This window comes from Lepidochelys kempii, chromosome 7, assembly GCF_965140285.1.
Source record: "Lepidochelys kempii isolate rLepKem1 chromosome 7, rLepKem1.hap1, whole genome shotgun sequence".
NCBI classification, from domain to species: Eukaryota; Metazoa; Chordata; order Testudines; family Cheloniidae; genus Lepidochelys; species Lepidochelys kempii.
The window spans coordinates 100,603,501-100,619,444 of record NC_136386.1 but is presented as its reverse complement, the minus strand read 5'-3'; the positions used below and the strand labels follow the sequence as shown (position 1 = coordinate 100,619,444).

The 15,944-nt window shown below is 39.4% G+C and overlaps 1 protein-coding gene across 12 annotated transcripts in view; it reads left to right on the top strand.

Moving 5' to 3' along the window:
* Positions 1–15,944, top strand: part of MGMT (O-6-methylguanine-DNA methyltransferase) — a 369,933-nt gene that overhangs the window by 12,018 nt on the left and 341,971 nt on the right. For all 12 annotated transcript variants that reach the window (XR_013636087.1, XR_013636086.1, XR_013636085.1 and 9 more), the window contains exon 2: positions 13,436–13,483. Coding sequence is in view for 4 of the 12 variants with exons in the window: in XM_073354046.2 (XP_073210147.1) it covers positions 13,436–13,483 (48 nt within the window). In the remaining 8 variants the exon portion in view is untranslated. The remainder of the gene's footprint in view (positions 1–13,435; positions 13,484–15,944) is intronic.

Sequence of the window (15,944 nt, the reverse complement as noted above, 5' to 3'; positions counted from 1 at the left end):
GTTGATTGAAGCATTCTTCCATCAACATAGCTGCGTTTACACCAGGGGTTAGATCAGGGTAGCTATAGTGTTTAGAGATGTGACTTTTTCAGCCTAATTTATAAGTGTAGACCGGGCCTAAGAAATTGTGCATTCTTGTCATCATACATGACCCGGCATCCGTGGTGGGGTGTACCTATCCTGCGACAGGGAGGCTGCTACACACCCTCAACATCCCCAGTCCAGATGCAGCTGCAACCACCCTACCAAAGTAGTGCCAGGGTGGATCACTCCTTCTGTTCCTCTAGCAACCCCCGGTGCCTTAGTCCAATACTCTAGTTCTAACTGTTCCTGGTTTCCCTAATGAGGAGCGTGAGAAATAAGTTCCTGACTTTTCCATGCCTCTTGTTATTCAGGTTGTCCCTGAAGGGGAAATCAGTGCGTATTTCTTTAGTACTGTTGAAATGTCATGCACGGAGCTATGTGCTTTGAGTCCCTTTCCAAAGAATCCTTCCTTTGCCTTAGAAGCTAGATGCTTGCCCTACTCTGCATGCTACTGCCAATGGGATCCTCTTTAGTAGAGGAGCACAGAACTAATGGCATATAGTTTCTCTAAATTAGTAATGGTGGCAGGCATTATTGCTATACTGCACACTAACAGGATAACCTGGTTCCTCATCAGATCACCCCCACAAGGGTTCTTAGCATAATGAGATACACATACTTATTCTCTGTCTTGGTGTTAAAGTAAGCAACCTCCTTGTTTAATTGCAAAGACCTGCTGTAAAAAGTGAAGGCATCTGAAACAATTAATAAAGGTCGTAATAATCCTTTCTAATGGAAAGGCTAGGCAACCTAACTATAAAGTTTGCTCCCAGTTCCCCTCCCACTAATTGTTAAATCTTCTATACAAAAGAATACATCACCTTGTTTTGTAGTCTTTGGTTATGCATTGTGGTGTCTCAAATACTGCACAATGCTGTCATTGAATGTAATATCCACAATAAGAAAGCTGGGTCTGTGGGAGATGTTTTCGATTAAGGAGCAGTAAAATGAAAGGTAAAACAGATAAAGTACAGAGACTGGCAGTTTAATGATGATTCGATAATATGTCTTTAGAAGTTTTCAAGAGTGTGGAAGTGGGTTCTGATTTTAACTTTATTTACCACTCTTTTCCACACACACACCTCACTTAACTTGCCACTGTGACTTCTAGCATCCAGCTGTGAAAGCAAAACTGTAGCTTGCTTTGGAATGGATTCCAACACCATTCCTTGATCTAGCAAGCAGAGAATGCACTCAATCTCAACTGGTTTGGCAAAGGTATCTGATTTTGAAGCTGGGGCCTCTGCATGATTTACTAAAATACCCTTAAAACTATACTTAACCATGAGGCCAAGCAGAAGAAGACCTTGTGAGACATTGACCCCTCACTGACTGATGCAATCAATCATCTGACACCAAGACATCCCAGTCTGCCTGTTGTCTTTGCAGATTCTGCAGTTTTTAGGTGAACTGGAACATGAAAAGCCTGAAAGAAGATTTGAAATATCAGTGGCAAAAAACATTAGCAGATACAGACTTTAGCAAAGTAAGTCTTATAAGTCTCTGCTTTGACAGAAGCTAAGAGATTCTGCTTTTCCATAAAGGATGCTGAATCACACCCTGCTGAACTATTTTAGATTGTGTATTGTTTTCTGAACACAAAACCTTTATTAAAACCCAGGACCCAGTGCCTGTTGGTTTGAGGAACTGTCAGGTCAGCTTCCTGATGAAGTATTATAGGTGATATTTGAATGTGAATGGAAGTTAAAACTTTGGTCATGATCTCCAAGGCCTTTAATGGATTTGGCCCAAGCTACCTACAGTTTCTCTTCACTTTATATGAACATGACCTCCCATAACAGCTATATTATTCTGGAACAATTGCACTTGCAATCACTTGAGTGAATCATTGAAATGTAGGGCTGGAAGGGACCTTGAGTAGTCATCAAATCCAGCCTCCTGCACTGAGGCCAGGACCAAGTAAACCTCGACCATTTCTGACAGGTTTTTGTCCAATCTGTTCTTAAAATCCTCCAATGGTGGAGATTCCATAACCTCTTTTTGAAGCCTATTCCAGAACTTGACTACCATTATAATTAGGAGGTTTTTCCTAATACCTAACCTAAATCTCCTTTGCTGCAGATTAAGCCTATTACATCTTGTCTGTCCTATCTTCACTGGACATGGAAAATGGGTGATTACAGTTCTCTTTATAACAGGCCTTAACATATTTGAAGACTATCAGGTCCCTTCTTAGTCTTCTTTTCTTAACCTTTCTTCATAGATCAGTTTCTAAACTTGTTGTCATTTTTGTTGCTCTCTTCTGAACTCTCTTCAATTTATCCACATCTGTTTTTAAAGTTTGGCACCCATAATTGGACACAATACTCTGGCTGAGGCCTCCCCAATGTCAAGTAGAGCAGAGAGTTACATCCTATTACCTACATACTCCTATTAATACACTCCAGAATATTAGCCTTTTTTGCAACTGCATCACCCTTGTTGGTTCGTATTTTATTTTTGATCCCCTATAACTTCCAGATCCTTTTCAATAGCATTACCACTTAGCCATTCCCCATTTTGTATTTGTAAGTGAAGTACTTTGCACTTGTCTTCATAGAATTGTATCATGTTGAATTCAGATCTATTCTCCAATTTGTCAAAGTTGTTTTGAATTCTAATTGTGGTCTTCAAAGTGCCTGCAGCCTCTCTGAGGTTGGTGTCATCTGCAGATTTTATAAGCAAGCTCTCCACTCCAGCATCCAAGTCATTAACGAAAACGTTAAATAGTACTGGACCAAGGACAGATCCCTGCAGGACCACACTAAATGCACCCTCCCAGTTTGCCAGCGAACCCTTGATATATGGTCTTTCAGCCAGTTATGCACCCACCTTTATAGTAATTTCATCACAGTGACATTTTCCTAGTTTGCTTATGAGAACTTCACGTGGGACTTTACTAAAATCAAGATATATCACGTCCACTGCTTCCCCTTATCCACTAGGCCAGTAACCCTGTCAATGAAGGAAATTAGGCTGGTTTGGCATTATCCAAGGTGGCTATTCCTTATAACTGTATTATTCTCTAGGTGCTTACAATCTTTTAATTTTGTTCCAGTTCTTTCTAAGTATTGACGTTAGGTTTAGTAGTCCATAATTCCTTTCCCCCTTTTCAAAGGTAGATATTAGTTGGCTCTCCTCTGGGACCTCACCCATCCTTCATAAGATCTTGAAGATAATTGTTAATGGTTCTGAGGTTGATTCTGCTAGTTCCTCCAGTATCCTAGGATAAACTTAATCAGGCCCTACCTACTTGAAGACATCTAATTTATCTAAATGTTCTTTAACCAGTTCTTTCCATATTTTGGCTTTTGTTCCTTCCTACTTGTTGTTAATATTTTATTGAGTATCTGGTCACCATTAGCCTTTTCAGTGGATACTGGAATAAAATACGCATTAAATACATCAGCCTTCTTGATGTCATCAGTTTTTAGCTCTCCTTCCCCACTAAGTAGAGGATCTACACTTTCCTTCGTATCTCTTGCTCCTAATATATTTGGAGAACCTTTTCTTATTGCCTTTTATGTCCTTTTGCTAGGTGTAACTCATTTTGTTCCTTAGCCTTTCTAATTTTGTCCCTACATACTTGTGCTGTTCTTTTGTACTCTTCCATAGCAATTTGTCCATGTTTCCACTTATTGTAGGATTCTTTTTTGATTTTAGGTCATTAATGCGCTCCTGATGGACCCATATTGTCCCTTACTATTCTTCCTATATTTTCTTTGCATAAGGATAGTTTGCATTTGTGCCTTTAATATTCTCCTTCTGAGAAACTGCCCCTTCTCCTGAACTCCTTTTTCCCTTAAGATTTCTTCCTGTGGGACCTTACCTACTAGTTCTCTGAGTTTGTTAAAGTCTGCTTTTTTGGAAGTCCATTGTCCTTATTCCGCTGCTCTCACTCCTTCCTATCCTTAGAATCATGAAATCATCATTTCATGATCACTGTCACCCAAATTGCCTCCCACCTTCAGATTTGCTACGGAGTCTTCCCTATTCAGAATCAAGCCTAAAATTACTGTCCCCTTGGCTACTATCTTATGCTATACAAAGCACATGAGATCTTTTATACGGGAGAGGGCAAAACGCGCATTTATTGAGAATACCACAGTTAGCATATACTTTTCCGTCTCTCTCTTGCGCGCGCACACACACACACACACACCAAGCACACGGTCCTGCCAGTTGATGTTTATAGTTACCAGTCCAGAGTCTGGATCAATCTAGTGGCCAGCCAGATTGGTCGCAGAGGGGAGCCAGTCTCTGTCCGTCGCAATCCGATGCTCCTGGAGTGTGGCAAGACGAACCCAAAGTCCCATGGCCAAGCACCCTGTTCTTATAGTCTTTTTTTTCTCTGTTGAAGTCTGTGGATTTTGCTGTGTCAGTTTGTGACTGGTTACTCCTTAATTGGTGTTGTCTTTTGATGTTAACATTCCAAAACACCTCCAAGAGGGTTATCCTGTCCTGGTTTCGATTTAATCAATTGTCTTGTCTTTAGGGGTGCCAGTCTCCACTTCAGGGTCGTCAGTCTGCCTTTCCTCACTTATGGATGCGTGTTTGATGGTTCTCTGGTGTCCTTTTAGTTTCTTCACTTCTCCTTCCTTGACCATCTGACTTTAACAATGGCCTTCACACCTTATCTTTTCCTGATGCATACATTCCTCATTCTCACAGTCTTTTACAGAGACCTTCAGACAGGATAACATTTTGGAAAGGATTATATGGTTACTGAAGGGATTACAAAAGAACCTTACAGAACTTAGTTTGCAATGCATACAAGAAACAAGACCTTATAGCAAATACTATAATGAAATCTTAGCCTAAAACAAAAGGGTGACCATAATCAGTCATAAGGATTGTTCTGATCTGTCCCTGTCTTAACATCAGTACAGACATTGGCAGTCTGTCAGATGCGTTTCTACCAGTGTCCCAGAGGGCCATTCCTTTCTGCTATTCAAAAAGGGTGGCTGCAGGATGATCAAATCATACATTAATTCTTATAGTACAAATATAAAATCCTGCTCCTACAACTATATCTAATTTCTGGAACAGAAAGTTTTGTCCCAGTACATAGGAAAAGGAGCTTTCCCAGTAGCTGTGGAACTTGCTGACAAAAGAGGTTAATTAGAATAACTACAAGCCTTAGCTCCTTCAGAACAAAATGTAAAATCCGCATCTTCACTCTGGCTTTCTCTCAGTATTGTAAGAGAAGTGGCAGGGGCATGGATAAAGAGAATCAGAGATCCATCTAAGTATGTATAATGCTTGGAATTTGAGGTGTTTAGACATCAATATAAGTACTTTGATGCTACTTGAGCTGTTTCTTGCTAATCTTATTTTGATGTAGGTTTCTGACTTGCTGAGAGAGAAGCAGGTAAATTTAATGAATATAAGTGAACATGCTGTAATTCAAATTTTAATAAATATGCATAAAGTTTTCTATTAGAAGGATTTTAACTGTTTCGTGAATAGATTTGTCCCATAGACTTCTGTTTGTGAGCTGTCTGTTCAGCTCTAAGCTTCTTCAGCCAGAATGAATGCTTGTCGTCTAGCTTACCTGACATACTAAAAGAGCCCTTCATTCAGCCATGAGCAGTTGCTGTCTCTGCAACATTTTATTTCCCAATAGGAAGATAGGGAAGCAAGTGGATCGTACTAGAATGCAAAACAATGCTTTCCTCTGGATTAGTCAGCAGGAGAGCTGAAAGAAAGAACACCCTTTCTTATCATTTGAGATCCAACACTTGACCTCTGTGAAGTTTCCACTTTATAGTAACCCAGCATCAAGTCCTGCATTTGAGTGCAGGGAAGGGAGAGTGTGAAATTTTTTTCCCCTGCTAAGATGTACACATTTCTGTGGACTGAAAGAGTATCTTGTAAGGAGAGGTTCTGAGCAAGAATAGGCAAGCTCTAGTTTAGTTGTTCCACACTAATGTAAGTGAAGTGACAATGTTTTTTAACGCTTATTGTAAGTATAAATCAAAACTTAATTCAGGAGTTAATTTAAATGACGACGTTTAGCTCAAGCACTGTGGAAACAAACAGTTCTGTTTGTCATCTTGCAGAGTGAGGTATAGTTAACTAAGAGCATGTTAATCTTGTATTTCTGCCATTTGTTACTTGTAAATTTTCTTCAAATTGATTCTCATTCTTTCAAATTCTGATTGTTGTTTTTTTCTCTTCCAACTAGGTTATGTTAGGTCACCTTGCAGTTCTTTTTGATTCACATTATTTTGGTTAAGTATCTGTTTAGAACTGCCAATATACTAAGAGTTCTACAATACACAAAAAAGTCCTTCAAATAGTTTATCTCGCCAAATGATAAATAACTTTTTTATAATATGACAGGTTTCAGAGTAGCAGCCATGTTAGTCTGTATTCGCAGAAAGAAAAGGAGTACTTGTGGCACCTTAGAGACTAACAAATTTATTTGAGCATAAGCTTTCGTGACCTACATCTCACTTCATCTGAATGCATCCGATGAAGTGAGCTGTAGCTCGCGAAGGCTTATGCTTTTTAACAATAATTATCAGTTCTGTATAATGAGGTCTCAACATTGTCACTAGTACTAGTGAATTTGTGCTCCTGTGCTCTTCTGTCCCATACTTATTGAAATATACCTTGATTAGAATCACTTCATAAATTCACCTTATGGTGAATTTAACAATATATATTGCTAGAAAGATAAATATTTAATGCCTGGGGTTCAAATGGGGGAACATGTAATAAAGAAGGTCTTTAACCTTTTACTGTTGTAACCCTCGTCCTTCCCATATTCTCTTCCCTCTGTCATTTCTTGCTATGATTTGTAATGTAGGGACCAATCCTGCAATCACTTTATAGATGAATAAGCGTTGTAACTTCAGTCATAAAGGGAAGGATAAGTTGTCATATTGACAGTAACTCAATGGGTAAGTCAAGTAGTGATATAGTAAGGGTTAATGTAGATGAACTTGGCAACAGAAGTTCTTCGGTTATGTGTCAGTGTGAATCCTAGGATTGGTACACATATGCCTGACGTTTTGATTTAATTTGAATAGCAGTGTCATTTGGGGCAACACGTGCCCGGACCACCTTGTGCTCCCATATTAGGCTGTCACCCTCCCTCGAGTTCTGTCTTACCACCCGTGGTAATCAGATGGAACGTGGTGAGTGCCCATCCCACTATTTGTTCTCCAAGCTTCAAACTCATCTTCTAGAGTATTTTCATGAAGGAAAATCCTTCACCCTCCTTTATTTTGTATGTTCCTGGGCGAAAAAATTGAGACTCAGGTACACTCTCCTCTACTGTATGGTGAGGCACCTCAAGCCAACTGCGATGTCAGACTTTAAACCTTCAGGATTTAAAAGCTGTCCAACACACAATGAACTTGCTCCCTTAGTCAGTGGGTATAGACAATGCTTTTCTGTCTGAGCCACATCGCCCAATGTTCCATGTGTAAATCCTTCTTGTTGAGTACAAGTTGAGGGGGACGCAATTGAAACTACACTTACTTGAGCAATCAGTGAGTGTCCCCTCAGACATGGGGAGACCCTACAGAAACAGTGAGTTCACCTGTACTGTCCAGGCAAACAGCTAGCGTACACGTTGCAGAAATAATTGCAGTACTCAAGGAGATGCCCATCATCCACCTTGTCTGTCACTCACCTCAACAAGTCATCCGGACACTTGATTTAATGGGGGTATTGGGAGCCACTTCAAAACAGATCTGGAGCTAATTTTGGGAGCAGCCTTGGACAAATTAGACATGGTTATTATTAGACATGGTTGCCCATGGCTATTCCATTCATTTATGTCTCATGAGAGCCAATTACAAAGTAATGGCCTCACTCTGTCTAGAAGCCGTTCCATGGTAGTTCGAGGAAAGAGGCTTCTACTCCTGGTACTCCTCTTACACACCCCCCCCCCCGGAGAAGAAAGAGCTCTTCATCTTCTCCTACACCTGAGTAGACTGAACAAATATATATGCTGCTTCAGGTTCTGGATGGTAAAGCTAGCCTCCATCTTTCTCTCTCTTCTGGCTAAAGACTGGTTTGTGGCTCTTAGCTTGCAAGATGTGCTTCCCTATAGCCTTCCACCTGTCCCACTGGAAGCATTTGAGATTCACAGTCAGGTCAATACTAATATAAGGTACAGCCATTCAGAAACTGCACAACACCAAAGGTCTTCACAAAACGCCTTGTGGTGGTAGTGGCCCACTTGAGAATACAAGACGTTCACATCTACTCTTACTTGGATGACTGGCTGATCAGAGGCAGGTTGCAGTGAAGGACAGCAGCGAGCTTGGAATATGCTCTGCTTCTCTTCACCTGGCTTGGCCACCTCGTGAACTGTGAACCTTTTTCACCCATTGCAGACAATAGAGCTCATAAGAGCCCTGCTCCATTCCAGATCAGAAAAAAAAAAAAAGTTCTTCCCGGAGGACAGGTTCCAGTCATTCCAAGCATTCATACCTCAGTTAATATCAGAACCAACTACAGCAGTACAGACATGCCTTGCAGTGTTAGACCACATGTTGGCATGTTCATAAGTGATGCTGCTTGCCAGATATCATTTGTGGCCCCTTCAGCTCTGGCTCAGGTCTGTCTATTCTCTGGCGAGACATTGGATAGGAAAGTTTCAGTCCCACAATATGTCATTGCAGATCTCCCTTGGTTGCTGGTATCCACAAACACGCATAAAAGGACATCCTTTTCAGTTTCCTCCCCAAGAAAGACTCTCAGCACAGGGGCGTCAGGGACAGGTTGGGGAGCTCATTTGGCCAATCTAGAGATTAAGAGAATCTGGTCCCCAGATGATGACAAGGCTGCACATGAGTGTCCTAGAGCTTAGTTATCAGATTGGCCTGTATGGTGTTCCTACCTGAAGTGCAGTTCTTCACAGACAACGCATTATACTACAAAAGGGGCACTCACTTTTTGCCTCTTTGCCTGAAGGCCATCCAATTCTGAGTCTTTGGTGGCAAACAATGCCAAGTGTTAGAACACTTGCTCCAGAGGAGGTCTGAGTCCAAGATCATTGCTTGATGCCTTCCTCCTTCATGGAGCAGAGTCCTGTTTTACACCTTTTTACCAAATCCTAGTGTAATTTCCAGTGTCAGGAGAGACAAGCCACCACCATTCTTATACTGGCTGATGCTGTCTTGACTGACAGATCTGTTACAGATGTCCAACCAGCCTCTGATCCAGCTACTGGATTGCCTGGACCTGATCTCATTGCATCATAGCCTGATGATTCATCCAGACAGTCATTCCACCTCATGGCATGGCTCTTGGTTGGCTGAATACTGTGGACAAAGGCTGTTCACTGGTGGCCCACAAAACACTGATACAGAGTGGGAAAATACCCCTATCTCAGTATGGACAACCCTACATTGTCTGGGCCTGATCCAGGCCTCGATACCAAAGATCTTGGACTACTTTATTGCATTTAAAACAGGCCAGCCTTTCATTTAGCACATTTAACATCCACCTTGGAGCAATCTCAGCTTGCAATCTACCTGTATTCTCATGCTCTGTCTTTTCTTGCCCTACAGCATCAAAGTTTCTCACAGGGCTGTTGTACACTTACCCACTGGTAAAAGAATGTACAGCTTGGGATCTCCAGTATAGTCCTCCTGAGGCTCATGACGCCTCCATTTGACCCTTTCTCAGAATGCTTCCTGAATCACGTCACCTTGAAGACTGTTTGTTTTTCCTAGTGGCTGTCACTTCAGCACTTGTGGCCGAACCTCTTGTGAGGCTTTCCATATGGACAAGGTGGTGCTGAGGCCTCACCTAAAGTTCATTCCTAAGGCGATTTCAGAAACCAATGAGCAATACTGCTTGTCTCCTTCCTGAAACCGCATTTGGCACTGGGAGAAAAGTAATTAAACACTCAAGGTATATCTAAGACTTCTTTAGTCTTTTCAAGGTAATAAAACAATCATTCAGACTGTTGGCATGTCTACTTTTAGCCATAGCTGGGCATTCTAAAGAGCAAGCAATCTCATCAAAAGGGACATAGAAATAGATTACACAATGTGTCTTGCGGTATTGCCAGCTGGCTGGTCTACCTTTTCCACTGAACATAAAGGCTCATTCCACCAGAGCACAAACAACATACTCCGCCTACGTCAGGAATGTTTCAGTATCAGAAATCTGTAAGGTGGTGGCGTGACATAACCCAGTGACCTTTGTCAAACACTATGTCTTAAATGTCAAGTTCCAGAGAACAACATTCTTCAGCTGATGCCGTTGAAATGCCTCCTCCCATTGTCTTGAGGGGATACTGCTTTCCGGTTACCTAGAATGGATTCCACACTGACACATGCTTGAAGAAGAAAGAATGGTTACTTACCCTACGGTAACTGTGATTCTGTGAGGTGTTATAGTTAGTGTGCATCTCACAAGACAAATCCAGTCCCACTTTTTGTAGTCTTCAGCTACCAAAAACTTTGAATTGTCAGGGGACTGAGGGAAGGTTGCGTCTGCTTTGCCCTTTATGCCCTCACATGGGAGCCAGATGTGTCAGTTGGGGCATGCTGTTAATGGGGGGGTGGGACCTTGATTTTTGTGAGGTGCATGTGCATCTACAGCGGGACAAACACTGAGTACAACATCTCAGAGCTCCTGCTGTGTATTTCCCCAAAGGATGTGAAGTAGGAGTAATTCCACTGCATGGGTCTTAGCAATGTAGATGAGTTCACCAGTGCTACCTTTATGAAACTGTGCTCCTCAAGAGCTCAATTTCTGGTGGCATAGAGAGATTTCTGAGAGATGCAGAGTTCTCTAGGTTTTTGAATGCAAAGGAGGGGATTTTGGGCTGAAATGAATTAAACCAATATTTGTAATGTAAAGGAAATTGACATGTACACAAGTTGTAGAACTTTGGAGTTCTGTTTGCAAATGTGTTTGCAATTTTTAAGAAGTCATGAACATTTCAGTTCAGGTTTTCAAATTAAAATTAAAGTTGTGTTTCACCCCCTTCAGACAGATGGGTGGCTCTTGTTGTGGAGGAGGTAGCGAATGCCAAAAGAGACATTTGCTGAATTCTTAACCACTTGGCAATTTTGTCAGTTACTCCAAAAAAAAAAAAAAAGTTAATAGAATAAAGCCGCCTAATATGGCTAACTTTTTCCAACATACTATACTAGTTGTAGAACTGTTTTTTGTTAGTTTGGTTTGTTTTTGCAATTGGCTATATGGTAGTCTCGGTAGATGGCTTAATTTACTTGATCTATGCCTCTGTGTTCGCTCTAGCTCTGTTTTGTTTCAATTAATACTGTGATTCTGATCTTCCAAAGCAATCTGCATGATAACATGGAGCCTCATTTGTTCAGATGACTCTTCCCAGGATTGGGGCCTGTTTTAGTAGAGAATGCATGGTCTTCTGATTGAGGCACCGGATTGGGAATCAAAAGTTCTGGTCTGTTCCTAGCTCCATCCGAGACCTTCTAGCTGCCTTAAGCAAATCACTCAACCTGTCTGATCTCTCTTTCTTGATCTGTCAGATGGAGATGATGATGATCAAATCACATGTATTGAAAGTCTAAATTTATTATCTGTTTAAAGATTATATTTTGATCAGTGCCATAGCAAAGCCTCTAAATAATAATAATAATAATAATAGTAAAAAACCTCCACAAATTCATGTTTCTTTTATTTGACTTGAGTGCCTGGATTGAGATCAACAATAAAAGTTTACATATTTACTGAAAGTAAAAGTTGGTAACCTTCAAAAACTATCTGCTAAAGAAAAAACTTAATGTGCTTCCATTTTTTTCTCATTTTATGCTATATTAAAATGACCTGTCAGAAGTATGGGGGCTTTAAGACTTAAGGCCAAGATTTTCAAAAGTGCCAAGTGAATTCAAGTGTCTTCATTTTTGGTTATGCAAGTTCAAAATAACTTTTAAGGGCCCTGATTTTCAGAAAATACTTACAAAATTAGTGCCAACTGAAGTGTTGCAAGCTGAGCAATCAAAAATTGAGGCGTCCAAAATCAGTCACTATTTAAAATATTTCTCTCTCTCTCTCTCTCTCTCTCTCTCTCTCTTTTTTAACCTTAGAACTTTAGGTCTGAAACTCTATGGACAACTGTGGTAGCTGTGGTGTCACATGTAAGATTAGCCTGATTAAGAGAGGATGTGATTTTTATTCAGGCTATATAAAGCTCTTTATTTTGACACACATCGAACTGAAACACTTGGGAGGAGTGATCGCCTTGTTAAGGATTCAACACCTCCACCCATTTAATTAAAGGCTCAGAATGCTCCTGATGCACACACACATTAGTTTATAAGAAAGACCTCCAGCAAACAAAGGAAAAATAAGACTTAACATTTCTAATACTTCCAAGGTCATGTCTAAATTGATTTTGTTTTGTTTTGGGCTTTTTGCACAGGTGTAGAAACACAGACAAAACTATACCAAAACTATACCCTTAGACCCTGGTTCAAAGCCCAGTTGAAGTCACTATGGAGTCTTTCCTCTGATGTCTGTAGAACTTTGGATCAGGCCTCTGGTGTAGACTTATTACATCAGTGCAGGTCTTCTGTGCATTCTGAGTCTCTGGTGTAGACTTATTGCAGCATGGCTACACTAGGGGCTTGCACATGTGCAGTGACATCAGTGTAACTACATATCATAGGTAAGGTTTAAAGTACAAAACAAAAATGTGTGAAAGAACTTTGAGGCCTTTTTTGTATCCGAATAGCACCTATTTTCCCCCATCCTTGTAGGTGACATTTACATTCAGATATTCAGATCAGCTGATCTAGGATGACAGCAGTGACGATGAATCTCCTTTGCTTGAGTATTATGACTGTAAAATACGTACTTTATTTTGGAATCTGCCTTCCTTTTGCTCTTCGATCCAGACTACCCTTCACATAGGTCCCTTATTTTCCTTCTTTAAAATATACGTATATATTTCCTAAAACAAAAAAGGTAGTTATTATTTAATAACGCACAAGCACAGTGTATTATTTTAAGTAATATTTTTTACAGGCATGGGGCACTTCTTAAAGTGCATTCTTATCCTGTGGATCAAAGTTTTATAGGACTTGTGATGAGAGAAGTCCTCCACATGTCATCTGTTGATTATCGCTCATTACAGATGATAGATGACCTAGTGAACTTTAAAATTCCTGTTTGCTTGCAAAAAAAAAAAAAAAAACCAGTCCATCCCCCTTTTAATACTGCAAGCCCTGAAATTCAGAGCCCACTTTTTATAATCATAAGCCTAACAGTATGTTGTGTAATAAGAGGAGAAATAATAACATTGACGTGCTTTTCTTGTCAACGGTTTATGAAATTTGGGTTGTAGTAGCCTTATCTTTTTCTAACAGGATTTCCTTTTCCTTTCTTATAGGCAAAACTCCTTCATGTACTTAACATGGCATCAAGACTTCATCAAAAAGTAAGTTCCTGTGAAAATATCCTTGCATTTAAGTACACATAAAAAGTAACAGCATTACAAAAGAGTTCACATAACATAGTTTGTGTGTTTTCCCTAGTGTCCAGCAGTCAGTGTTAAGAATTCAGTTGACAAGATTGATGCTACATTGTAAATCTCTGTAGCTCTGTCATGGTTGGTAAAAGGCATCAGTGGACCTTTCCCCATCACATATCTATCTTCCACAGACCATAAACTAATAGGACAGTGCTGTATTTTTAGTGTAAAGTTAGCTGTTTTCTGCCCCTTCATAATTAGTATAGCCTTTATTACAGAATCATTTTGTGACTTTTTGGATGTTTTATGCTTATGAGTTGGGATAGGCTCAGATGTTTAGGAAGACAGTTGTGTTTATGTGGAAACATAAGAAAACATGATCATATAGCAGAAAACTCAGGACCTTTTTATGTGAAAATTTTACCTTCTGAAGATTAGTTGGTGAACATCTATTTAATTCATGGAAAGTCTTTCTTTCCCTTTGTAGCCAGTGCTAGTGTTACTAATGGCTTTGTTTTTAAAATCACCAAGAAGACTATCAGTAATGAATGACCACAAGTAATAATTACTATTTTTGCACTATACTCATTACTTTTGTGGCAAGATTAATATCATGCCTCATGGGATGTAACATTTAGTAAAATCAAACTTGTACAGGTAATCCTGGTACTGTTGCCAGCCTCTAACACCATATAAAAATGTCTAAATAAAATAGTGGCAGATATCCCATAGCTTCAATCTGTTTTACATGATGTAATGTATTTGGAATAGTATCTTTGTGTGTTTCTATCTTTTGTACCCTGCAGTGGAAATACCATTTTTTCTTCCTGTAAAATCAGTGTCTGTCTTTCTAGACCCTTTTCAATGACTTAGTATTTTTAATTTTTAAAAAGTGGAATAGTTTGATATATGGAAAAATGAAGAAATGTGATTTGTTGTGTTTCGTGTTTTGATTTCTCTTTCTAAACCATCTTTGTGTTTTTAATGTATTTCTGCAACATATTTGTGTGTGTGTACACTTGCTTCCTGAAAACACATCCTGTAGTAGGTATTTTGGGGTTAATTGCAGAGAAATATTATTCATTTTCAAACAACTGGGGGATTTTTTAAAAGAATCACTAGTTCAATCTCATTCACAGCTAGACATGATATAGCTGGCAAACTAAATTAAACTAATAATAATTTATGGTCTATTTAACCTTTTCATTTCCCCACTTACGTTCATTAGTTGTTATATGGGGTTCCTCTTGATATCTGAGGAGGCAGAATGCTAAAACTAAAATAAATTCAGACTCTCCTGATTTGGTATAATATAGGGAGAAGGATTTTGACTCGTACTGTGTGAAGGTACAATAGCAAATAGTAGTATAATGTTGACTCCTTTCTTTTGTTCTGCGTACAGTAAAATTGTACATTGTAACACATTCTGTTTCATTATTTAGAATTAGAGATATTTATAATTAGGCTTGAAAGGATTAGTTTTTTACTGATTAAATGTCGGCAAACAATGATTTCACCATTCACACATTGACCAAAAAGTATTTCCATAGATGATGATAGAAATTTACAGACAGACAAAGTCAGAAAAATGCTGCTTGGAAACTTGTTAGAGTTTGATTTAAGGATATTTTATTTGCATATTTTGATGTGATGTTGACAATTAGTGTTTTAATGGGTGTAAAGCTTTAACTTTTTGAATCTCAACATCTGCTGTCTTTAAATAATTCTGACCTCCCCCATAATTTCCTGCAACTGTGGAAAATTTAAACTGATACAAATAAAACAATACTTAAAAAGTAAATATTGGTATCAGTCAAAATTATGAAAAAAACAAACATTGAATTCTTCCAAGCCTATTTATAATATGTATAATTGGTTTAACGTATTATTCTGACAAGTTAAACCACATCTGAGTGACAGAAAACATGAATCTGAAATAGGTGACAATTGACCCTTTTAAAAAAAAAAAAGAGAGAGAGAGAGACTGTGCATGTTTCATGGAACTGTTTTACATGAGCATCTAGTTTGCTGAAACTGAGAAAATGGGTTCTGAAAAAAGCCAGATATAAAGATGAGTGTTTTCCAAAATCATTGTATTTGCATTACAACTTAACATATAAGCCTTGATCCTGCAAGGCCTTTTGTGGTGTTCATCGTGGGAGTACAAGGCTGCTGACTTCTAATGCAAGTGTGTACTCAGGGTATGTGTAAGTGTAAATGAGGTGGAGCCCCTGGCATGATCCTATGAACTGAGAGGAAGTAATTCTCAGGAAGGTGGAGTGCCTGCTCCTTTATTCTTGAGAGTATGGTTAAAAAATAAGTTGTCAGAGAATCAGTTTTTCTGCAGACACTTGGGTTTAAGTATAAGCATCAGTATGCAAACAAGGTGGTATTCTTTCCCCTGTGTGGCCATAGTCTGGCTACTAGG